General features: G+C 45.6%; 1 protein-coding gene across 1 annotated transcript in view; it reads left to right on the plus strand.

Moving 5' to 3' along the window:
• TBC1D20 (TBC1 domain family member 20) overlaps positions 1–26121 on the plus strand; it is a 31095-nt gene extending 4974 nt beyond the window's left edge. Inside the window, exons 2-8 of the mRNA XM_058174637.1 lie at positions 6685–6870; positions 10806–10886; positions 14579–14765; positions 17367–17468; positions 19105–19246; positions 20573–20757; positions 22896–26121. Coding sequence (XP_058030620.1) covers positions 6685–6870; positions 10806–10886; positions 14579–14765; positions 17367–17468; positions 19105–19246; positions 20573–20757; positions 22896–23154 — 1142 coding nt within the window. The 3' untranslated portion in view covers positions 23155–26121. The remainder of the gene's footprint in view (positions 1–6684; positions 6871–10805; positions 10887–14578; positions 14766–17366; positions 17469–19104; positions 19247–20572; positions 20758–22895) is intronic.
• The last annotated feature ends 132 nt before the right edge of the window (positions 26122–26253 follow it).

The raw sequence follows: 26253 nt of genomic DNA on the forward strand, positions 1-26253 counted from the left end.
TTCTTGGCCGAGGAACAACTGGCTGCGGTTTTTTGTGGTGAAGTTAAAATAAAAAAATTGGAGAATGGAGTACATATGAGGGATGGGCAGCCTCTAAATGTGATAAATAAATAAATAAATACAGGCAGCCGTCAACTTACAACATTTAGTGACCGTTCAAAGTTACAACAGCACTGAAAAATGGCTTCTGACCGTTTTCCACACTTAACAACCTTTGTAACATCTCCATGAGATCACATGATCATGGCTTAGGACCGGGGTATTTATGGGACCGCCTGCTGCCACTGTTTGCCTCCCATCGACCTGTGCGCTCCCATAGGGCTGGTGTCGGCTGGTGACCCCCAGGGGGAGAGCCTTCTCTGTGGGGGCACCTACCCTCTGGAATGAGCTTCCCCCAGGACTTCGACAACTTCCTGACCTCCGGACCTTTCCCCGCGAGCTGAAGACGTACTTATTCTTCCGTGCAGGACTGGCATAAAATGGAAATCCACTATTAATTTTAATGGGGTTTTTTATGGTTTTACTGTGTATTTTAATTAATGGGCCAAAATGAATAGGTTTTTTAAAATTGGTTTTAATTGTATATTGTACTTACTGTGTTTTACTTGGCTGTAAACCGCCCTGAGTCCTTCGGGAGAAGGGCGGTATAGAAATTAAATAATAATTATTATTATTATTATTAATAATTATTAATAATTATTAATAAATAATAATTATTATTATTATTATCATTATGATGATGATGATGATGATGATGATGATGATGATCAAAATTTAGGTCCCAGTGTCCTGGGGGTCATATGATCCCCTTTTTATGACCTTCTGACAAGCAATGGGGAAGCTTACTGGCTGCAATGGTTCACATAACAACCGTGGCCGGAAAAGTTGTAAAACGGGGTAGAATTCACTTAACAAATGTCTCACTTAGCAACCAGAACGTTGGGCTCAATTGTGTTTGTAGGCCGAGCTCCACCTGTACATTAATGTCACAATTCATTGTTTTAAATAATAAATAAAATAATAAAATGGTAAACAGATTAATAAAATATCTTTTCTTATCTACACTGAGACCATAGACACCAAGACAAATTCCTTGTATGTCCGATCACGCTTGGCCAATAAAAAATTCCATTCTATTTCATAAGATACCGTAGTCCTTGACTTATAACAGTTCGTTTAGTGACTGTTCAAAGTTACAGTGACACTGAAAAAAGCGACTTATGACTGTTTCTCACGCTTACGACCGTTGTAGCATCCCCACAGTCATGTGAGCAAAATGAAGACGCTTGGGAGCTGACTCGCATTTATGACAGTCGCAGAGGCTTGGGGTCACGTGATCCCCTTTTGCAGCCTTCTGACAAGCAAAGTCGATGCGGAAGGCAGATTCACCTAATGACCTTGTTAACTTAACAACTGCAGTGATTCATTTAACAGCTGTAGCAAGAAAGGTCATAAAAGGGAGCAAAACTCACTTTAACAAACGTCTTCCTTAGCAGCAAAAATGTGAGGCTCAGTTGTGGTTGTTAAGTCGAGGACTACCTGCATTAGGTGTGTTATCTACTTTGAGTGACTTATAAAGGCGAGATAACGATCCAATAAATAAATAATATCTCCTGTCGCATCTTTCATTCACATGACCAGCCGATATTTTTGCCTGCCTCTCTTCCTTGGGTGAATCCTGTTCCCTCACCAGCCTCTCCTTCCTTTTAAAATACGTTCTTTTAAGGTTGAATGCTTTTAATTACCCATCGTTCTATTTGTATCTCAATTTATCTTTTATTTTAATTGCCTAGGCTTTGACGGCAGCCCGTGTTTGACCTTGGGGAGAGCTTCTTTGCTTTGATGCTAGAGACAAAAATAACTTGCCTTCCATTGCTCTCTCTGCAGAAAAACTGGCTTAGTTCTACAGATAGTCCTTGACTTACAACCGCTATTGAGCCCCAAATTCCTGTTGCTAAGTGCGACAGTTAAATGAGGTTTGCCCTGTTTTAAGTCCTTCCTTGTGCCACAGCGGTTAAGGTTTTTTTTAATATTTTTATTAAACGTTTTTTTAAAAAAAAAAAATTAACCCTTTTTTCTTTTCAACAGTTTCATGTCGGTAATCAATACTTATATATTTTTTCTCCCTTATCCTAATGTATCTTATATACATATATTTCTAATATTATTTTATTTACATATGTACATAGACATAAACGCGTACACAATTTCCTTTCAACAATTTCTGTTTCCTCCTGTTTGTTCTTGTATTTCTACTCCTATTTCAACCATTATTTAATCTTTCCTTGTCTTTTTTCTTTTCCCTCCAACCACTTATACTATTTCTCCCCTACTAGGTAATATTCTGTTTCCTCTTTTTCTTGCATATCCTTCGTAAGCTTATCCATTTCCGCACATTCCAAAACTTTTCTAATCACATTGTCTTCGGTTGGTATATTATTGTGAGTCCTTGCGGTTTTTTACGTTAGTCCTACCGTTGTTAAGTGGCTTCCCCATTGACTCTGGGTCGCAAAAGGGGATCACATGACCACAGGATCCATCATAAATATGAGTCAGTTGCCAAATATTTCCATTTTGGTCACGTGACCCTAGGGATGCTGCAACAGTCATAAGTCCCCATTTTTCAGTGCTGTTGTAACTTTGAACGGTCACTAAATGAACTGTTATCAGTCCAGGACTACCTATAGAGGAAATCTGGTTCTGGTTTATACATACATACATACATACATACATACATACATACATACATATATTCTGAGGTTTTCGCAGGTGTTTGTATGTAGGTCTTTGGTTATTCGGGGTTTCTCCTGCGTAAAATTGGAAGTGTTTTGGTGACGTTTCGACGAAGTCTCATTTGTCATCTTCAGGCTTCAGCTTCGTGCTTCTGGGAGCAATGTGTGATCGCAGCTGTTTCTTCCTTTTAACTGCTAGTGGGGGTTTGAACTGATTGGGTGGGAGCTTGGCTGTGCTCTGATTAGATGAGGGTTTTTTTGTGCTATCCACTTTACCCACACCCACTATGAAGATGTAGCACGACCACAAACACGAAGCCAAACAACAGCAATGCAGCTTACCAGCTCAAATCCCCCTGCAACTCAGACTAATCTGAGCACAACCAAGCCCCCATCCAAACAGAACACCCCCCCATCCAATCAGAGCACAAAAAAAACCCCATCCAATCAGAGCACAGCCAAGCTCCCACCCAATTAGTTCAAACCCCCACTAGCAGTTAAAAGGAAGAAACAGCTGCGATCACACATTGCTCCCAGAAGCACGAAGCTGAAGCCTGAAGATGACGAATGAGACTTCGTCGAAACGTCGCCAAGACACTTCCAATTTTACGTGGGAGAAAACCCGAATAACCAAAGACCTACACACACACACACACACACACACACACATATATATATATAAAAAGGGCAATGAAGCTCATCGTTCCCTACCTTGCTTTGCTAGCCAAGCAAATAAATCTTCAATTCTCCAGCTGAGATTGGAGAAGCCGAAATGTAAAGAATCAGTTCAGACAGTTGACAAGAAAAGCTTTGTTCAATTGGGAGAGAGCGGAGGAGGCAAAAGAATGTGTCCAAAGCAAAATGTCAATCAAAACAAAAGAAAACCAAAATATGGCGAAATCAGTTTTTGGATCTGGGCCGGCCGTTTGCTCCCACTGTCTCGGCATTACTGATAGTCTTCCACCATTCGTTGAGTGACCGTTAAAAGTTATAAGCACACTGAAAAAAGTGACTTATGACAGTTTTTCTCACTTATTTATTTATTTATTTATTTATCGTATTTGTATACCGCCCTATATCCCTAGGGACTCAGGGTGGTTCACAGGCAAATAAAAAGTACATATAAATACAGAATAAAATATCAATTAAAAAACTTATTCTACACAGCCAAATAATTAAAATAAAATAAAATAACTTAACGACCGTTGCAGAATCCCCAGGGTCAGGGGATTCTGCAAATTCAGGGGATTCTCCAAATTCAGGCACTCGACAACTGACTCATACTTATGACCACCCGGGGTCCCATCATGATCCCCTTTTGCGACCTTCTGACCAGCAAAGTCAATGGGGAAGACAGATTTACTTAACAAGTGTGACTAACTTTAACAAATGCAGGGATTCACTTAAAGACCGCGGGCAGAAAGGCCGTAAAATGGGGCAAAATTCTCGTAACTGTCTCGTGTAGCAACAAAAATTTGTGGCTAAATTGTAGTCATAAGTCAAGGACTATCTGTACTCCCGGATTTGTAGCAAATGGCGGCTTATCAAAAATATTTGTTTAACCCTAACCCAGCCTAACCCTAACCCTAAACACTATCCTAATCCTAACCCTTTTACAAGATATTAAAATAATACCTAAAGAAATTTTTGAGCATTTGTGCAAGAAACAGCATGATTCATTTGAAGTTGGTGGGACTGTTCGTGAAAAGGAATAAAATTTGAGTGAGAAGGGGGAAAAAATGGAAGGGACTTTAAGAAAACATTGTGGATTTATAGGAAAGCTGTCACTATTAAAATATAGACTGAAATTTCCTATAAATTCAGTGCTTCTATAACTTGGCAGCTTAAAGAGGGGTGGGCTTCACCACTCAGAATTCCCCAGCCAGCATTGGAATTCTGGGAGTGGAAGTCCACCCTCCTTAAAGCATGCTGGCTGGGGAATTCTGGGAGTGGAAGTCCATGTTCTTTAAAGCATGCTGGCTGAGGAATTCTGGGAGTGGAAGTCCATGTTCTTTAAAGCATGCTGGCTGGGGAATTCTGGGAGTTGAAGTCCACGTTCCTTAAAGCATGCTGGCTGGGGAATTCTGGGAGTGGAAGTCCATGCATTTTTAAATCGGCAAGACTGAGAAACCTTAGTTACACAGAGGCTGGATTATTAAGGATACAGTGAGTCCTGCATCGGGCCGAGAATTAATTAGGCCGATCTATGTAATAAATATTGATTTGTTTTGACTAGATGATCTCTGAAGTTCCTTCTCTTTTTATATCTGTGACCTTTTTTTTCCTTAGAATTTTGGTACTCAACACAATAAAATAGAAAATAATTCATTTAAAAAAGGAAAGTGTATTGTATGTAGTTCATATAACTTCATACAACCATTTCAGCCTCAGTATTTGCCCTATTACAATTTTAATTAGATCATTCCCCTCCTCCCTTTGTTTAGCCTACTATGTAATTCTGAAACATATTTGGGTCAGATATCCTGATATATTTCCGCGTTCTATTCTTCGAAGCTTGTGAAATTTAGAACTTGTGAAATGTGCCACACACACAGGCTGTTCAGTTACCTATTCCAAAATCCTTTTGTAAATACCAAGGATTCAGATCATTTAGGTCAGTAGGATGTATTAAATCCAAGCCAAAGGACAAGAGCTCCACCAAATTAAACCCTATCAGATTATTTGAGTATGAATTCTAAAGCTGCACATTAGATATGCAAATTAGGCAATAGGGATGTTATGAAAGACGTCTTTCAACGCAAACAGGTTGTGCTACTTAGTTCTGGACTCATTGAGGTGATTGTGTTATTCCCCCCCCCCCCTACTTTCTTCCTTCTCCTGCTGATAATGATGCCTGTGAAATAAATGAGGATTAGCAACTTTTTTTCCCTGGCTTTGATCAGATATGTAGGGCAGTCGGGATTTAAATGCAAAATTTCTACTAAACGCAAAATTTTTACTCCTCAATGTTTCTTTGCTCCTTTATCTTTCAATTTAAATCTTCTGAAGTGCGAATGTTTGTTTTGTCAGTTCGTGTTCAAGTTAGGAAGCAAGGATGTGACTTCATTCTGAAAATCCTTGTCAGCTGGCTAGACTGACGTCTCTTGGACTTCCTTTCTTGGGCTTTGATGCTGAGTTTATTTATTATTATGCTATCTATCTATCATCATCTCTATCATGTCTGTTTAACTTTAATTCTATCATATCTCTCTCAATTATCTGTCTGTCTGTCTGTCTCTATCTATCTATCTATCTATCTATCTATCTATCTATCTATCTTCGTCCGTCCATTCATCCATCCATCCATCTATCTATATCTATCTATCGATCATCTCTCTCTCTCTCTTTGTCTCAATTTATCTATCTATAATCTTTCTCTCTGTATATATTATCTCTCTCTCTCTCTCTCCATTTAGGCAGAAATATAACTAATAGTCCTTCCTCCTCCTATTTTCCCCACAACAACCCTGTGAGGTGGGTTGGGCTGAGAGAGAGAGAGAGAGAGAGAGAGAGAGACTGATCCAAAGCCACCTAGCTGGCTTTCATGCCTAAGGCAGAACTAGAACTCACCTTCTGGTGATTGACTCAAAGTCACCAAGCCAGCTTTCATGCTTAAGACAGGAGGGCAAGAACTCACTGTCTCCTGGTGATTGGGCCAAAGTCACCCAGCCAGCTTTCATCCCTAAAGCAGAACTAGAACTCACCTTCTCCTGGTGATTGGCCCAAAGTCACCCAGCTGGCTCTCATGCCTAAAACAGGACTACAGCTCATTGTCTCCTAGCGATTGACCCAAAGTCACCCGACCTGGCATCTGTGTCTAAGGTGGGGCTAGAACTCACCACCTCCTGGTTTCTAGACCGGAACCTTAACCACTAGGCCAGACTGGCTGATGCCAGTCCTGGTTGGTGGGAGAAACAGCCCTTGCCTGATGTCGGTTTTCTGTCTCTTTCAGACTCTGAGACAAAGCAGAAGAGGAAGGTAGCCGAGATCTACCAAGTTCTAAACAATGACCCGGTGGACATTGCTCCCCTCCGGCGCATGGCAATCAGCGAAGGAGGCCTTCTCCTGGACGAGATTCGCTGCAAAGTGTGGCCCAGGCTGCTCAACGTGAACACAGACGACCTCCTGCCTCCGCCAGGTGAAGCCCTCCGGTTCTGACCACCTGCCCTGCCTTGGAGCAAAGGGGTGGGGTGCGAGCCCCTCTGCACCCAGGACATTCCAGCCCTTAATTTTGGCGTCCCCGATGCTCTCTGAGCTTTTATTCCCTGGCTAGGGAACATCATCAGTGCTACAAGGGAGTGGGGTTTGCAGAGAGAAGAAGGAGCAGGAGAAATTGTGGAGTCTTCGGTGCTCTCTAATCTTGGTTGTTTTCTTAAAGACGTTTCATGACCCAGCTAGGCAATATCATCAGTGTTGGAGTGAGGTTTGCAGGGAGAAGAAGAAGGAGCAGGTGAATGGTGGAGACTTTGGTGTTCTCTGAGCCCGGCTGTTTCCTTGCAGATGTTTCGTAACCCAACTAGGTAGCGTCATCAGTGCTAGAAGGGAGTGGGGGGTTTATGGAGAGCGGGAAGAGGACAAGGACGGTGGGATCCTTGCTGCTCTCTGAGCTTGGCTGTTTTCTTGCAGACGTTTCATGACCAATTGGGCAATACCATCAGTACTCGATGGGAGTGGGATTTGGTGGGGGGAGAGGAGGGCCGGCGGAGTCCTTGGTTCTCTATATGAGTTTGGCTGTTTCTTCCAGGCATTTCATTACCCAACTAGGTAACACCAATACCGATTGAAGGGAATGGGGCTTGGCGCAGGGATGGGCTTCAAAAATTTTAGCAAGGGATTCTGTGCCCGGTTGCCGGGTGGGCGTGGCCTAGTCAACCTCCTGTACCACGGCATGGGGGGGGGGGCATTTTTGCCCTCCACAGGCTCCGGAGGTGTTCCTCAAGCCTCCGCGAGGGCAAAAACGGCCCTCCCAGGCTCCAGAAGCCTGAAACGGGCTGTCAAGGTTCCAGAAAAACCTCTTCTGCATAAAAAAACCTCAGAAGCCATTGTCTTTCAGAGTTCTTTACTAGCATGAGGAAACTGGCACACGATGAATGAAATTCCAAAACTGAACTTCCGGATTCTTTTCTCCACTTATACAAACCCCAAGAGTCCCACCCCCCTGACCCCTTTGGTGGTCACATGGTCCCACGTTCTCCCAGTTCATTCGAATATCTTCTCGCCACTCTCCCTGCAGATGTGAACACCATCCGACCTTGACCGCTTGAAGAATGTTACCATACCCCTCAACCCCCCTTCTTCCCCTCAGGGGAAAAATGTGGCAGCGTCTGGAACCCTAAAGTCTAGTATGGTTTCCAGGCCTGACACAGGCCTGTTTCCGGCTTTCCCGAACTTCCAGAAGACCTGTTTTTCGCCCTCCACAAGCCTGCACTTACCAGCATCCAAAACGAGCCACGTGGGGACCTGGGAAGGGCGGGGCAGGGTGGGAGGGGCCAGCCAGGAGTGGGATTTGGGGGTACTCCGAACTGCACAGAATCTTAGCTAGAGGTTCTCCTGAACCTCTGCGAACCCCCAGCAGCCCACCCCTGGCTTGGGGACGGGGGGAGGAAGAGGAGGAGGATGGCGAGGACGATGAGGTCCTTGGTGCTCCTTGAACTTGGTTATTTTTCTTGTAGACGTTTCATTACCCAACTAGATTACATCATCAGTGCTACAAGGGAGTGGGGTGAGAGACTCACGGAACTGCCAACTCAGACAAACAAGCTAACTGTAAACAACTACTTGTTCAAGGAACCACCAAGAACACCCCCACCAACACTGACAGACCCAATCATTAGTCTAAAAGGAAACAGTAAAAACACCCACTCCCTTCTCACCCTGAAGGTATTATCTAGTTTGGTCATGAAACGTCTGCAAGAAAACAACCAGGCCCCAAGGACCCTACAATTCAACCCTGAGCTACAGTGATTCTCTTCGGTTCAAACTTTTGGTTGCTGGTTTGTTGTTGTTTTTTTTAAATTGGACTCTCCGGAGTCATGTTTATGCTATGAAAGACAAATCCGGCTATCGCTAGGATGTTAAAGGATTTTTAAAATCCAAATTCTCTCGTGACAGTTTTCATCGCGTTTAGGCTGCACAGATGGCAATGACTACAGAGTCCAAGAGACCATGATAAATGGTTTAGCCATGTTGTATTTTTTTTATACAACATGGCTAATATAATATACTATGGCTAACAATATGGCTAACAATAGAATAATCAGAGAAGCCATCGAGATAGAAAAACGCCCACACAGCATGAACAAACGAGATGATACCTCCCGCCTACCAGCCATTTGGAAACCCGCCCTTATTGACAAACGAGTCCCTAACACGAGGAATGACACCAGACCCACACTCACGAGGTCCACACAGGATGTCATCACCACACATCCACCCAGAAAGCAGACCCAAACCCACACTGATCATGAAGCACCACCAAGGACCAGAAGCCAGACCGCAGCCGCATCATTAGCCATTTCAAACCCCTCCAATCCATGCATGCAGCAGACTGACACCCACTATGAAGATGTAGCACGACCACGAACATGAAGCCAAACAACAGCAGTGCAGCTCACCAGCTCAAATCCCCCTGCAACTCAGACTAATCTGAGCACAACCAAGCCCCCACCCAAACAGGACACACCCCCAGCCAATCAGAGCACAAAAACCCCCCCATCCAATCAGAGCACAGCCAACTCCCACCCAATCAGTTCAAACCCCCACCAGCAGTTAAAAAGAAGAAACAGCTGCGATTACACATTGCTCCCAGAAGCACGAAGCTGAAGCCTGAAGATGACGAATGAGACTTCGTCGAAACGTCGCCAAGACACTTCCAATTTTACGCGGGAGAAAACCTGAATAACCAAAGACCTACATACAAACACCCGCGAAAACCTCAGAAAACATATAATATATAATTATATATAATAATAATATGGTGTATTTTACACCCTATTTTACATGGTGTAAAATACAACATGGCTAAACCATTTATCATGGTCTCTTGGACTCTGTAGTCATTGCCATCTGTGCAGCCTGAAAACAGAGATTGTAGGGGGAGAAAGGGGTTACTGTACAGGTAGTCCTCGACTTATAACGCTTCACTTAGTGACCATTTAAAGTTACAGCGGCGCTGAAAACAATGGACCTATGGGCCATTTTTCACACTTGCGACCATTGCAGCATCCTCATGGTCACATGGTCACATAATTTGCACTTATGACGGTCGCAGCGTCCCAGAGTCACCTGACACTCCTTTTGTGACCTTCAGAGAAGCAAGGTCGAAGGGGGAGCCTGATTCACTTTAACAGCCGGGATACTAACTTAACAATGGCAATGGTTCACTTAACAACTGCGACAAGAAAAGTCGTAGAACGGGGCAAAATTCACTTAACAAATCTCACTTAGCAACATAAATTCTGGACTCAGTTGTGGTCCTAAGTCGAGGACTACAGATGATCCTGAACCTACGGCCCCAGTTGAGCCCAACATTTATGTTACTAAGTGAGAAATTTGTTAAAGTGAGTTCTGCCCCATTTTACGACCATTCTGGCCACTGCTGTTAAGTGAATCATTGCAGTTAAGTGAGCAACTCAGTTGTTAAGTGAATCCAGCTTCCCCATTGACTTTGCTGGTCAGAAGGTCACAAAAGAGGACCACGTGACCCCAGGATCCTGCAACCGTCATAAATATGAGTCAGTTGCCAAGTGTCTGAATATTGATCTCATGACCCTGGGGATGCTGCAATGGTCGTAAGTGTGAAAAACGGTCATAAGTCACCTTTTCAACTGACGTCGTAACTTTGAACGATCACTAAATGAACTGTTGTAAGTCGAGGACTTTTTTTATAATGTTGGTTAGTTGGAAAATGAGATTCCTCGTCTGCCTGAAACTCCTTAACCATCTTTTTAAGTGATGTCAGAACCCAAAGCAGGTCTGGCTTAAAATCGTCACGGTTTAACAGCCTATTTTCTTAATTTCCTGACTTTCTTTGTAATTACAATGAACTATAACATTCTTTGCTGTTCCATTTAGGAGAAGAACTTCGGGAAACAAGCAAGGATTATCAGCAAGTCCTGTTGGATGTTAGGCGATCCCTCCGACGCTTCCCACCAGGTATGGTGATCGGTCGATCCTTTTTCTGACCATGAAAACCCCGGACTGTCCTGCAAAACGATCTGGGTTGAAACAGACTCATTTGCTGCAGCTTCCTCTAGGGAAGCGGATAGATTACAGGTGGTCCTTGACTTACAACGATTCATTTAGTGACTGTCTGAAGTTAACAACGGTGCCGAAAAAAGGGACTTATGGCCGTTCTTCACATTGCAGCTCACCAGCTCAAATTCCCCTGCAACTCAGACTAATCTAAGCACAACCAAGCCCCCACCCAAACAGGACACACCCCCAGCCAATCAGAACACAAAAAAACCCCATCCAATCAGAGCACAGCCAAGCTCCACCCAATCAGTTCAAACCCCCACTAGCAGTTAAAAAGGAAGAAACAGCTATAATTACACATTGCTCCCAGAAGCACGAAGCTGAAGCCTGAAGATGACGAATGAGACTTCGTCGAAACGTCGCCAAGACTTCCAATTTTACGCGGGAGAAAACCCGAATAACCAAAGACCTACATACAAACACCCGTGAAAACCTCAGAAAACATATATATATATATTATATATATATAATATATAATGTATAATATTATATTATATTATATATTATATATTATATATTATATTATATAATATTATATAATATAATATATAGTATATAATATATAATATAATATATATTATATTATATATAATATATTATTATTATTATTATATATTATTAACATATTAATAATAATATCTTATAATTATTAACATATTAGGGGACATGGTGGCTCAGGGGTTAAGACAGCTGAGCTTGTTGACTGAAAGGTCGGCAGTTCGACGGTTCGAATCCTAGTGCTGCCGTGTACCGGGGTGAGCTCCCGTTACTAGTCCCAGCTTCTGCCAACCTAGCAGTTTCGAAAGCACGTAAAAATGCAAGTAGAAAAAATAGGGACCACCTTAAGGTAACAGTGTTCCGTGCGCCTTTGGCGTTGAGTCATGCCAGCCACATGACCACAGAGACGTCTTTGGACAGCGCTGGCTCTTCGGCTTTGAAACGGAGATGAGCACCGCCCCCTAGAGTCGGGAACGACTAGCACGTATGTGCGAGGGGAACCTTTACCTTTACCTAATATGGAATAGATGGTATTCCTGGCTGGAGACCAAACAAAAAACTTAAGGGAGATTTTTGCTATGAGATCGAATTCTGAATAGATAATTTAAGATAATTTAAGCAAGGATGTAAGTTTAAGATAGAGATATTTAGAAGTAGAATCTGTATATAGAGGTTAAATAGGATAGAGATACCCATGTAGAAGAAGCTGTTACTAGTATTGCAATTTCGATACGTCTGTCTTTGTTTGTTTATATTTTTTGCTTTTGTGTATTGTGTTGTTGTTTTTTGTATTGTGTATTTTAATTTTTGGAAATTTAATAAATATTATTTTTAAAAAAGAAAAGAAAATAGAATAGAAAATATGGAATGGAATGAAATGGGATGGCCTTCTTTATTGGCAAAGTTGATTGGACACACAAGGAATTTGCCTCTGGTGCAGAAGTTCAATGTACATATAAACAGCAATTAATAGGTCATAGATCATAAGTCATAAGATATAAACAACAAGTGATAAATCACGAGAAACCAATCGGAGAAGATAGCAGGAGAAATGAGAAGATGACAAACAAAGACAGGGCTGTGGGAATTAAGTGTTCAGCGGAGCGATGGCACGGGGGGGGGAGAGGGGGGAGAAAAACTATCTCTGTGTCTAGTTGTTTTGGCAAATTACGTTCTATCTCGAGAACTCCCTGTGCAGGATCCTTCCGTTCCCCAGCTCAACCCGATCCTGTGGCTATAGCAACACCCCAAATGGCCCAGAACAAGTCGATCTTTAGAGAGCCTTTTCCCGGTGGATCTTCCTGGTGCTTCCTCTCAGCCAACAGGGTATTGGGTTGCTTTGAGCTCCACATTGCGACATGCTTGCGCCGCTCTTAAATCATTGTTCTTACCCTGCCGTTTGGTTGTTGACTCCCACAGCTCCCTCGACTTACGACCACCATTGAGCCCAACTTTTCTGTTGCTAAGTGAGGCCTTTGTTAAGTGAGGTTTGCTCCGTTTTGCGACCTTTCTTGCCACAGCTGTTAAGTGAATCGCTGCACTTCATAAGTCAGTCAGCTGGTTTTTAAGTGAACCTGTCTTCCCCATTGACTTTGCTTGTTAGGAGGTCACAAAAGAGGGATCACGTGACACACACACACACACACACACACACACACACACACACACCCCTCGGGACGCTGCAACCGTCATAAAGATGAGGCAGTTGCCAAGGGTCTGAATTTGGATCACGTGACCTTAGGGGTGCTGCAAAGGTTGTAACTCGGATGGTCGTAAGTCAGATTTCTCGCTGCTGTTGTAGCTTTGAGCTTTCACGAAATGAACAGTTGTAAGTCGAGGACTACGTGTGGTGCTTCAGATTGGACTGAGATTTTTGGAAAGCCCCTGCAAGAGGAAAAGAACTAAGTTCCTGCATTTGTTTCTCGCTCGATCAGGAATCGATCTAGCAGCCCAAGGTGCCGGGTGGGAGCTGAAAAAAAAGTTAGGACCCTGATTATAAACCATAATACAGATGGCCCTCGAGTTACGACCGCGGTGGAGCCCCAGATTTCTGTGGTTAAAGCAAGACGTTTGTCAAGTGAATTTTGCCTCATTTTACAGCCTTTCTTGCCACCGTTGCTAAGCGAAGCACAGAAGTTCTTAAGTTAGTAACACGGTTCTTAAGCGAATCCAGCTTCCCTGTTGACGTTGCTTATAAGAAGGTCACAAAAGGGGATCGCATGACCCCAGGGGCACTGCAAGCGTCATAAATGTGAGCCACTTGTCAAGCATCCAGATGTAAATTACATGACTACGGGGATGCTAAAACGGTCATAAGTGTAAAAGATTGTCCTATGTCCCTTTTTTCAGCGCCATTGTAACTTGGAACGGTCACTAAACAATCTGTTGTAAATCAAGAATTACCTAGAGATTGTCCATCCTAGCTTGGCGATGTCGTGTCCCCCTCCCCCTCCGACGACCGGGTCAAGGAAGTCGGTATCAAACGTGGCAACGAAGCCTCTGTAGCTTGTCAAATTCCTTCGAGGTTTATCAGGGCAGGCAGGAGTCCAAGTTGTGACTTCAGCGATAGAGTCCGATAGCAGCAAACTAGACGAGACTTTGCTTGACTCAAGGTTGGAATGCCACAAGCAGGTCCTTTATATAGGCTGTGGGGTGTGGCTCCATGACTCAGCATTTATCCAGGCCTGCCCCTCCCTTCCTTCTGCTGGCGTCGCCTCTCAGATCTCCGGAAGCGAGGATCCTCCTACTATGAATTGTCTTCAGCTGGATCTGCTGTCGGTAATTCCAACACATGGCTGGCTTCCTGCTCACATGCTGTAGGAGTGAGGTTTATCAGGTTTGTCTGTTCACTCCTGACATCCTGTCTGGGCATGGGGCCAGGGCTGGGGGCTGGAGGCATGACAGGCCGTTCATCTTCATTATCAGACTCGGAGTCTGATAACAGGCCCGGGTGTAGAGGGGAGGGGCCCGGCTGAGGAGAGGGGGGGAGGATGAGGCACAACATGCGGTCCCTTGTGAGAATAGGATTCAGGTAAGCCATCGTTTCTTCGGCCGTCGCTTCGTTCACTCCTCCTCTCTTCCCTTCTTTCTAGACATGCCCGATGAGCAGAGAGAGGGTCTCCAGGAAGAGCTGATCGACTGCATCCTGCAGGTTCTGCAACGCAACACACAACTCCATTATTACCAGGGATACCATGACATTGTGGTCACCTTCCTTCTCGTGGTGGGGGAGAGGTTAGCCGCCACCCTGGTGGAAAAACTCTCAACCCATCACCTCAGGTATTTTAATTCCCCAGCGTTTCTCAACCTTGGCCGCTTGAAGATGGGTGGACTTCAACTCCCAGAATTCCTGGCTGGCTGGCTGGGGAATTCTGGGGATTGAGGTCCACCCACCTTCAAGCAGCCAATATTGAGAAATACTGCTTTAATTTATTGAAATATCTGTAGTTCAGTTTATGGGTCTAGAGCAGGGGTCGGCAACCTGCGGCTCTGGAGACGTATTTGGCTCTTTCCTCCCTCTGCTGTGGCTCCCTGTTGCTGGTTGGTGCCACAATGTTGACAGGAGCTTTTGTTTTGGGAGGAGGGGAAGCACAGCACACCAGGAAGAGACACTATGGCAAGGGGTGGGCTTGCTGTTGTCTTCCAGCAGCCTGCGGAGTTGGACAGTGAGGAGGCTGGGGAGGACAACGGGTCAGTCCTGGAGGCTGGGGAAGGCCCGGACGAGGGCTTGCGTCGGAGGCAGAGATGGGGCCAGGGCCGTCTGGGAGCGATGTGCGGACTTTCGAGCCTCCAGAGGCGGACAGTAGTGAGGCAGAGGAACAGGAGGAGTCTGTTTCTAGTGCACGCATGCAAAGAGCTGTCAGAAAGCAAGACCAGCTAAAACAAAAAGGGACGACTCAGGGGTAAGGCCAGGAGATGATTGGCCCCTCCCATAAGGCTTAAAAGACGAGCAACGGCTCTTGGGCTCTTTGTAGGAAAGCAATGTTGCTACAATTGTTTCTAGTCGGCATCTCTTGTTTCTGAACTTCGTGGGGCTTTGCCAAGAGAAGCTTTTGGCAGGGTGCCAAAGAAGACAAAGGTTTGTGATAAGGCCAAAGGACTTTTTCTGAAGGACTTTGTTCTGGACTTAATTTGGACTAAGCTGAGAATGAAGTAATTCTCAGCTGTTCTAACAAAATACGCCTGTTTAGGACTGTTTGTGTCTGGTAATAACTACTTGGGCCAAGGTCACAACAGGGCTTTCCAGTCGGCTCCACAATTGATAGGGCTTTCGGTTAACACTGGTAGAGGAAAAAGGACACCGCGCTAAGAGGAGACTCTATGGTGGGAGAACCGGACTTCTGGTCAGCAGAAGCAAAAGAATGACGCACTAGCAGGAGACTCTATGATGGGGGAACTGGAATTCCGGTCAGTTCCAGAATTGAGCAGGGGACTTCCGATTAGGACCTTTGTAGTTCTATGGGTGTTTAAGGTTGCCGACCTCTGGTCTAGAGGTAACTCTTGCACTGATGTCAACATGAATACATGTAGTCCTCGACTTACAACAATTCATTTAGTGACTGAAGTTACAACGGCACGGAAAAAAGTGACTTCCACAGTTCCAACTTTTGCAGCATCCCCAAGATCAGGTGATCAAAATCCAGACGTTTAGCAACTGGTTTCATATTTATGACGGTCGCAGTATCCCAGGGCCACGTGATTCCCTTTTGCGACCCTCTGACCATTAAAGTCAATGGGGAAGCCAGATTCACTTAACAACCGGGTGATTCACTTATCACCCGCCGTGATTCACTCTGCGGCAAGAAAGGTCGTAAAATGGGGCAAAACTCAATGAATATCTCATTTAGCAATGTAAATTGTGTGCTCCATTTCAGTGGTGGGTTGCTACCGGTTCGCCCCTGATCCGGCTTTCGGTTTTGGAAGACAGTTTTCTTTTTTGCTTCTTAACTGCCACATATTTTAGCTGGGGAAGTTGGGAGGGGGTTGTTGTTGGAGCCGTAGAAAGTTAGTCATAACAACATTCCGTATTCAAGGACTTTTGCCTCCGTCTGATGTAGACTGCCTAAAGATTGTATCCAATTGAGTGTGAAGTGTTGATTGGACAATTTGATGAACTTGTGGGTGTGGGGAAGGGCTGTGAACTGTCATCTGGGTGTGGAAAACTGGGAAGCTTTCCGTTTCGTGTTTTCCCAGCTGTGCCAACATGACATCTCTAATAAATTGGAACTTTGAGGAACCTCAATCCTCAGAGCCTTATTTCGTTGGGGGTGTTCCTTGGAACCCTGACACCAGCGAGCTGGTAGTGGTGGCAGCGGGTGGCTCTGCCCACCTGCCCGGATGCTTCTGTGCATGCGCAGAAGTGTTGCGCGCATGAGCGCCCACAAGCGAACCGGTAGCAACGGGTTTTGACACCTGCCCCTGCTCCATTTGTGGTCGTAAGGCGAGGACTCCTTGTGCTGTACTTAAAATCCAGAAGAGTAATATTTTTTTTCATTGTAACACAACATTCCCTACTGGTGCACTTTACGTATAACACACCCAAACGCTTTACACTTTTTGGGTGTTTTATTTCCCACGTCTTGCCCAAACGAAACGAACAAACGTCTGATGTTTAAACCCAAAACAGGACAACACACCCAAAATGATGGCTCCACCTCCCTCCCCTCCAGGACGTGAGACAAAAATGCCGACCCTCCGCCTTTCCTAAACATCCTTTGAGGGGTAGAATAAAATAAGAATATTTCTCGGATGGCAGTTTGCGTCACTCGTATTTGCGTCCATTGTGTTGTTCCTGTGATATTGCAGGATGTTCGTGGTGGGTGTATTATCTGTGCGCGTGCTTCACCTTTCCAACTTTTGCTCATCCTTTCTTGGTTGCAGGGATTTTATGGACCCAACCATGGAAAACACCAAACACATTTTAAATTATCTGATGCCCATCATAGACCAAGTGAATCCAGATCTCCACGATTTCATGCAAAGGTATTCTAAGTTTTAGGGTTTGTTTTTTATAAGTTCAGGTAGTCCTCATCTTGCAATCCTTTGCTTAGTGACTAGTCAGAGTTAGAACAGCGCTGAAAAAAGTGATTTATTCACACAACTGTTGTAGCATCCGCATGTTCACAAAAATCAAAATTTGGGTGCTCAGCAACTTAGTATGTTATTTAAGACAGTTGCAGAATCGTAACACATGATTTAAAAACCTACTTATTTCGTCTTGCTGGACTCGCTCAAATTTTAAATTATCAAATTGATTTTATGGGTTTTAATTTTTTTGTAAATTTTAGAGGGTAATATTTTATCTATAAGTAGCCATATCAAATAGGTTTTTTAAGGGTTGTTTTTAGTTTTGTATTGTTGTTTTCTTTCTGTATTTTATTCTTGGCTGTACACCGCCCTGAGTCCTTCGGGAGAAGGGCGGTCTATAAATAAAAATATTCTATTCTATTCTATTCTATTTTCATTGGGAGCCCTTCCCTTCCGTCTCCATCCCCCTCCACCTACCTATGTACCTTCCTTCCTTCCCTCCTCCTTTCCTTGCTTCCTTTCCTTCCTTCTTTCCCTCCCTTCACTCCCTTCCCTCTTTCTTCCCTTCCTTCTTTCTTTCTTCCTTTCTTCCTCACTCTTCCTCTTCCCTTCCATATTTCCTTCCCTCCCTCCCTCCCTCCCTTTTCTTTCTTTCTTCCTTCCTTCCTTTACTTCCTTCCTCCTTCCTCTTTCTTTCTCCCTTTCTTCTTTCTTTCTCCCTTTCTTCCTCCTCTTCCCTTCCATTCCTTATTTCCTTCCTCCCTCCCTCCTTCCTTCTTTTCTTACTTTCTTTCTTCCTTCCTTTACTTCCCTCCTTCCCTCACTCCCTTCCCTCTTTCTTCCCTTCCTTATTTCTTCCTTTCTCCCTCACTCTTCCCCTTCCCTTCCTTATTTCCTCCCCTCCCTTCCTTTTCTTCCTTTTTTTTCTTTCTTTCTTCCTTCCTTCTTTTCCTTCCTTCCCTCCCTCCCTCACTCCTTTTCCTCTTTCTTTTCTTTTTCTTTCTTCTTTTCTTCCTTATTTCTTTCTTTCCTGACTGCCTTCCTTTCTTTCCTTCCTTCCTTACCTCCCTCCCTCCCTTCCTTGTCATACGATCGCCATTTATAATCTTCCTAGCTGGCTTCTGACAAGCAAAGTCAAATGGGAAAAGCCAGATTCGTTTAACGACGGTGTGATTCACTTAACTGCTGTGATTTGCTTAACAACTGTGGCCAGAAAGGTCACAAAATGGAGCATAACTCACTGAAGGGCTGCCTCGCTCAGCAATGGAAAGTCTGCGCTTTTTTGAAGAAAAGAGTGGATAGTCCCTTGTCTGAAATGGTATAGGGTGTCCTACTTGAGCAGGGGGCCGGACTAGATGACCTCCGTGGTCCCTTCCAGATCTATTCTGATGGAGATTGGGGTGGGGAGAAGCTGGGGATCCACCTGGTGACCTTCTGTTTAGGCTCCCTTTATGTTTCCCTTAAAAGAGAAGAATTTGTTGCGTTGCAAGAGAGGAAAAGAATCCGATCTGTTTCCTGAGTGGATAGAGATATTATATTTAATGTGTTTGCATATTAAACATTTTTCCCTCTTTTTTTTTTTTTTGCACAGAGCCGAGGTGGGAACCATCTTCGCCCTCAGCTGGCTGATCACCTGGTTTGGACACGTCCTGTCCGACTTCAAGCACGTGGTGCGGTTATACGACTTCTTCCTCGCCTGTCACCCGCTGATGCCCATCTACTTTGCGGCAGTGGTGGGTGTTTCCCCCCCGGGAATGCTGGGTGGGCCAAGCACGGATGGGGAAAGGTGGAGGAGGAGGAGAGCCATTCTGAAGGGGACCCATATTGCTCTCCGGTCCTGTGATCCCAGAGGAGCTAAGCAGGAGCCCCCTCGGAGCCCCCCAAGGAGAACAACATCATCATCTGATTCATGATATTGATATATTGATCATCAATTGTGTTGTAAATGTCGTACCTTGATGAACGTATCTTTTCTTTTATGTACACTGAGAGCATATGCACCAAGACAAATTCCTTGTGTGTCCAATCACACTTGGCCAATAAAAAATTCTATTCTATTCTATTCTATCTATGATTTCCCTTCTCTTTCCATATCTTTCTCTCCTTCCTTCTCTCCTTTCTTTCCTCCCTCCCTCATCAAGATCTCCCCTCCTTTCTCTTTCCAACCCCTCCACTTTCCTTCCTTTCTTCCCACCCTCCCTCCCTCCCTCTTTTTCCTTCTTTTCCCTATCTTTCTCTCCTTCCTTCCCTCCTTTCTTTCTTGCCTTCCTCCCTCAAGATCTCCCTTCCCTTCTCTTTCCCTCCACTTTCCTTCCTTCCCGCTCTCCCTTCCTCCTTTTCCTTTTCCATATCTTCCTCTCCTTCCTTCTCTCCTTTCTTTCTTTCCTTCCTTCCTTCTCATCAAGAACTCCCTTCCCTTCTTTTTCCAACTCCTCCACTTTCCTTCCTTCCCACCCTCCCGTCCTCCCTCCTTTTTCTTCTTTTCCCTATCTTTCTCTCCCTCCTTCCTTCCCTCCTTCCTCAAGATATCCTTTCCCTTTCCACTCAATCCCCTCCGCCTTTCCCTCCTTCCCTTTTCTCCCCTTTTCCTGGGTTTTCCTCCCTTTCTTCCCTCTTTTCCTTTCCTCCCTTTTTCTTTGTTTCCTCCCTCCCTCGTCTTCTTTCCTTCCCCCCTCCCTTTTCTCCCTCCCCCCTCTCCTTTTTCCTGTTTCCCTCCTTCATTCCCTTTTCTCCCTCTCCTTTTTCATATTCCCTCCCTCTTTCCCTCCTTCCTTTTTCACCCTTTTCCTTTTTCCTGTTTCCTTCCTTCCCCTCCTGTTCTCCATTACTCTTTCCTCCCTTCCCTTCTTTTTCCCTTTCCCTTATAAGAAACACCACTTCCAACTGGTTGGGGTGGTGTCCAATTCCCCCCCCCCACCCTCCATCTAATCCATCTAACTTGGAAAGGCTTCGGGGGTGGGTGAGCCTTTGGCCGCCTCATCATCACAAACCCGGAAGGGGGATCAGCCGAGCTGAGTTCTTCTTTTTGTTGCGCGCCCCCCCCCCCCCGCGCTTTGCAGATTGTGCTCCATCGGGCCCCGGAGGTTCTGGCCTGTGACTGCGACATGGCTTCCGTCCACCACCTGCTGTCCCAGATCCCCCAGGACCTCCCTTACGAGATGCTCATCAGTCGGGCTGGGGACCTCTTCGTTCAGTTCCCGCCTTCGAAGCTCGCCCAGGAAGCCGCTCAGCAGCAAGCCGAGAGGTCAGGAGGGGCCTCCTTCCCTGGGGGGGTTTTTGGCCCGACGGGCTCCACCAGTGGTGGGATTCAAATAACTTAACAACCCGTTCCTTGCCCTAATGACCGGCTAGGTGGGTGTGGCCATGGTGGGCGTGGCCAGGGGGGTGTGACAGGCTGCACTCAGCCTCCTGCCACCTGCCGGGGAGCAAAATCGGGGTGGTGGGAATGCTTCGCCACCCCCTACCCGCATCCTTGCGACCCGTTTTGGGCCTAGTAGGCCTCCCTGCAGCCTCCTGAAAGCAAAAATGGGTCATGGGAGGGAATGCTCCGCTCCCCCTCCCCCCATGACCAGTTTTGGGCCTAGCAGACCTCCCTGCACTTACCTGGGAGCCAAAACGTGGGGACTCCTGGAAGGGGCGGAGCCAGCTAGCAACTTAACAACTGATTCGCCCGAAGTGTCTGAATCCCACCACTGAGCTCCACGCCACCTTCCCTGGCAAGACCTTCGTGGCATTCAGTTCCTGTATTACTCGCCCTTGGACAGGGCATAGAGAGAAAGGGAGGGGCCTTGACATTCAAAGCAATCCATCCAGTTCCAGAAGGTTCTGTACAGGAGCCATTCTAGAAGGATCAGGAACAGTAAGGCTCAAAAACAAAACAAAAAAAAGGGAAAGAAAGAAAGAATTCCTGCCGGAAGAAAAGAGGAGAAGCAAAAAAAAAATCCTTAACACAGGTAGTCCTCGACTTACGACCACGGTGGAGCCCAGCATTTCCATTGCTAAGTAACACAGTTGCTAAGTGAGTTTTGCCCCTTTCTGCAACCTTTCTTGCCTCAATGCTTAAGTGAATCACTGCAGTTGTTAAATGAGCCACACGGTTGTTAAAGCGAATCCGGCTTTTCTCATTGACTTTGCTGGTCAGAAGGTCGCAAAAGGGGATCTTACACTGCAACGGTCATAAATGCGAGTCAGTTGCCAAGCGTCTGAGCATAAATCACATGACCCTGGGGATGCTACAACGGTCGTAAGTGTGAAAACCGATCATCAGTCACTTTTTTCAGGGCCGTGGTAACTTCAAACGGCCACTGTTGTAAGGCGAGGACTACCTGTATAGGCGGCTTCCAAAAAATTAAAAAAATATAAAAAGAGAGTTTATCATTAATAGATGATCACCAATGTCCATTTCTCCTTGGGAGCAATTTTATTAATTTTCTTTTCATTCATCACTAACTATAAGAATCTGTGTCCACCCGTATCACAGTGGAGCCAAAATTTCCGCTGCTAAGTCGGACATTTGTTAAGTGAGTTCTGCTCCAATTTGCGACGTATCTTCCTTGCCACCGTTGTTAAGTGAATCACCGCAGTTGTCAAGTTAGCAACCCCGTTAGTAAGAGAATCCGGCTTCCTCCATCGACTTCGTCGGAAGGCCACAAAAGGGGACCACGTGACACACACACACACACACACACCCCGGGTCACTGTAACTGTCATAAATACGAATCAGTGGCCAAGCATCCGAATTTTGATCCCGTGATCACAGGGCTGCTGCAACGGTCGTATGCGTAAGACATAGGGCCTCTGGTGGCTCAGACTGCTAAGACAGTCTGTTATTAACACAGCTGCTTGCAATTACTGCAGGTTCAAGTCCCACCAGGCCCAAGGTTGACTCAGCCTTCCATCCTTTATAAGGTAGGTAAAATGAGGACCCAGATTGTTGGGGGGGGGCAATAAGTTGACTTTGTATATAATATACAAATGGATGAAGACTATTGCTTGACATAGTGTAAGCCGCCCTGAGTCTTCGGAGAAGGGCGGGATATAAATGCAAATAAAAAATAAATAAAAAAAAGACATGGTCCTACTAAGTCCCTTTTTTCAGGTTTAACATTTTTTATCGAGTTATAAAATATTATAAAATACCAAAGTAAATAGGAAAGCAGTGGGGAGGCAAAGTGGGGGGAAGAGCACCCTTTTCAGTGCTGTTGTAACTTTGAATGCTCACTAAGCAAATGGTTGTAAGTCGAGGACTAGCTGTATTTCACAACTGAAATCCGACCGAATTCCCCGCTTTTCCAGAATAAAGATGCCCCCCTTGGAGCCTTCCCAACCCCTCATCCCTCCCCTCTTTTTTCTTCTCACCCCCCCCCCCCAATCCCTCTGCAGAACGGCGGTTTCCACCTTCAAAGACTTCGAGCTGGCTTCATCCCAACAACAGCCGGACACCATCCTCCGCCAGCGCTTCCGAGAACAACTCCGGGCGGAGGAGAGAGCCAAGTCCCTCTTAGCGACCAAACCCAGGACCAACCGCTTCGTCAAGCTGGCCGTGATGGGCCTGACGGTGGCGCTGGGGGCGGCCGCCGTGGCAGTGGTCAAGAGCGCCCTGGAATGGGCCCCCAAATTCGAACTCCAGATCTTCCCCTAAGGCTGAAGGACGGAAGGAATGTCCTCGCTCATCTTCCGCTCCGTGAGCTGAAAACCACCTCGGCGGAAGACAAGACGGGTTTTGAGTCCAGCAGCCCTGAATCCGTTCCCTTCTGCAAAGCAACCTTCGGCCATGGAGAAGGGAACCGTTGCCTTGGGCTTCTACAAGCTGGGTGGTCTCAATTTCTGCTTGCTCTTCTGGCCAGCTAAGGGGCAACTTTTCTCCACGAAGACACCCCTTCTGTCCTCCGTCTGCCGCCAGATGAACAGAGAAGCCTCGGTGCTCCAGAGCTGCCCAGCTTGGAGACCTTGAGAACTTCTCCAAGCAATTCTGGTTGCCGGTTTTAACCAAAAATGGAAGAAGATAAGTTTCTCAGCGGTTGCCAATGGCAGAACTGGATTCTCGCTAGTTCTCGTTTCGGTATTTCGTGTTAGCCGGGAAGAAAACAGCAGGAAAAGAGATTTTGTTAAACTCACAGAATAGATCAACAACTTGGCAACTTTTAAGACTTGGTTTTAAAAGTTTTAAGAATTCTGAGAGTCAAAGTTCCACGAATCTTAAGAATTGCCGAGATCGGACATCCTTCGAATAGATCAGGGGTCTCCAACCTTGGCAACTTTAAGACTTGTGGACTTCAACTCCCAGAACTGTGGGAGTTGAAGTCCACAAGTCTTAAAAGTTGCCAAGGTTGGAGACCCCTGGAATAGATCATTTTAGGACTTTCAAACTTGATCTGTTGCCATCCGGAAAAAAAAATAAATCAAACCAGATCACCCTGTTTGAAGGGCGATACGCGGAAAAATGAAAACTTTTCTTTCCCTGCATGACGAATTCTCAACAAGGAGGTTCCCTTAATCAATAATCCACAATCCCCCACTACAGAAGCCTCTCTCACAAGTGTCCTTACCCAACCTTCGCTACCTTTGGCGGACGAGTTCTTGGCTATCTTGGAAGCGACCGAGCAGAAAGATCCCAAGAACCAGGCTTCCCAGCCCTCTCGATAACCCGAGCCAAGGACTGCTCGCTTTGCCAACTTTGAACATTGCGTCGATCCAAGAGTAAGGCTGGGCAGCCGGGCATTGAGGTAGACAGCCGATGAGCCCTGCCGCATCCTTCCGGCTGAACTCAAGATGTTCTTCAGAAGCCACAGCTTCCAGAAAACGTCAAGAGCCACCTCCTGGAAGCATCTAGACCAGGGGTCTCCAACCTTGGCAAGTTTAAGACTTGTGGACTTCAACTCCCAGAAGCAAAGCTGGCTGAGGAACTCTGGGAGTTGAAGTCCATAAGTCTTAAACTTGCCAAGGTTGGAGACCCCTGGTCTAGACTTCACCTCTGTGTTTTTTTTCTTTAAAAACAGTTGCATTGAATTCTCCTCTGTGCCGAGACTGGGTCCTTCTGGAGGAGAGGCGATGCAGGACACCCACAGAGAGTTGTCCTCTACACGTGCTTGTGGACCTTCTCTTCCAACGAGCTCAGGGCTGGTGCCAGAAGATCCGTGCCTTTTCTCCAAGGGGTTCGGATCGTGCTTTGCGTGTGGTTCCGAAGACCACTTTAACCCAAGAAGCTGGTTGGACTTTCAGCCTCTGTTTTGCCTTGAAGTTGAAGTAGTCATTCAGTTGTTTCTAGGGCAGACGGACCGGGGGGGGGTGTTTTCTGATAACGCATTTTGGACTGTAACCCATCCCTCGAAGGCGGAGGTGAGCATCGGTAGACCTTTCCGCCAACCGTTTGGATCGAAAGCCCAGTGTCATATCATAAGAAGCAGGCATGGGGTGGCGCCATCCGAGCAGCAGTGACAGAATGGGAAAGGAAAAACCAGGTTGTGGCCTCTAAGGAGGTTCGCAAAAATGGCTGGGAAATCCCTGACCTCGTTTTATTCTTGTTTTTTTAAAAAAACAAAAGCACTTTACAAAAATAATTTCTAAAGAGAACAGGCTTTTAATGGAGAATTAACTTAAGGCAGGAAAGTGCTCTCTCAATTTTTTGGGATGGTTCTCTGATGTCTTGTTTTGTTAAAAGAGTTATTTTCTTCCGCTTCTTCGGATCTGTCCCATTTAGCGGAAGAAAAATTTGAGCCCTAAACTTTTGATGTCTAACCACAGGAAAGGCGCAGCGATCCGAAAGAGAAGTTCTGCTTCATCGTATTTCCTAAGAACCGTCCCAAGCACTTATTTATTTATTTTATTCGTCCAGCAAAAAGTACAAATTTGGATAAAGAAAATCAGAATGTGGCAGGGACGATAGGACACGCCTGCGCACTGACGGAAGCCCCGTTAGGGACCTCATAAACACGAAGCGAGGTCCTCGGCTCAGCGTCGGTCAGCAGAATCTAACAACCTTTTTAGAGGATTGTGTGCAGGCTCAAGTCCTTTCCCAGAGTCCTATCCATAGAAAACGAGCATTATCAAGGAGCAAATGGGCGGGGAGTTGGGGGGAATAAATAGAATTTGGAGTTTGCACTGCAGTCTAGAAAAATTGGCCTGGGATTTCGCTGGTTATTTGCACTTCTGTCGGGAGAAGTAAGGACAGCCATTGCTGAGAAACGGGCCTGCTCCACCGGTAGATTTACTGGGTCCCCATTGATGCTGGGAAGTTTCCTTACTGCTTCTCATAAATGAAGCAATGGACCCCACCTTTCTCCTTTTGCACAATCCCGGGCTTGCGAATGCAGCAGCGGTGACCCCGGAAGCCCACAAAATTAACGTGCCCACCGGTCCAGAGCATTTCCCCCACCTGTTGGCACCCTTAACTTTCACCCTTCTGCGTGGGCAGACAGGTAACGGAGCCCAGAGGTTTTGAGTTCAGCGTAGAAAAAGGTGGATTGCAACAGCCCTTCTTCGGTCGTGCATCCTGGGCAGCGTGGTTCTTTTGTATACTCGTGTACGTAACTTGTAGATTTGTACAGGGCTTGTAATTGTGTACATGAAATAAATGCGGTATTAACTTACTAATGCCATTTGCAAGGAGGATACAAGAGCCCTTTAAATCAAGGGGTTGGTTTTCTTTTCTTTCTTTCCTTGTTCTGCGTGGGCTAAGCAGAGTGGGTCTACACTCACCATGGCCAGCTGGCTGCAGGAGAAGGATTACACTAATATTGAA

This window comes from Ahaetulla prasina, chromosome 3 (genome assembly GCF_028640845.1).
Source record: "Ahaetulla prasina isolate Xishuangbanna chromosome 3, ASM2864084v1, whole genome shotgun sequence".
Lineage (NCBI taxonomy): Eukaryota > Metazoa > Chordata > Lepidosauria > Squamata > Colubridae > Ahaetulla > Ahaetulla prasina.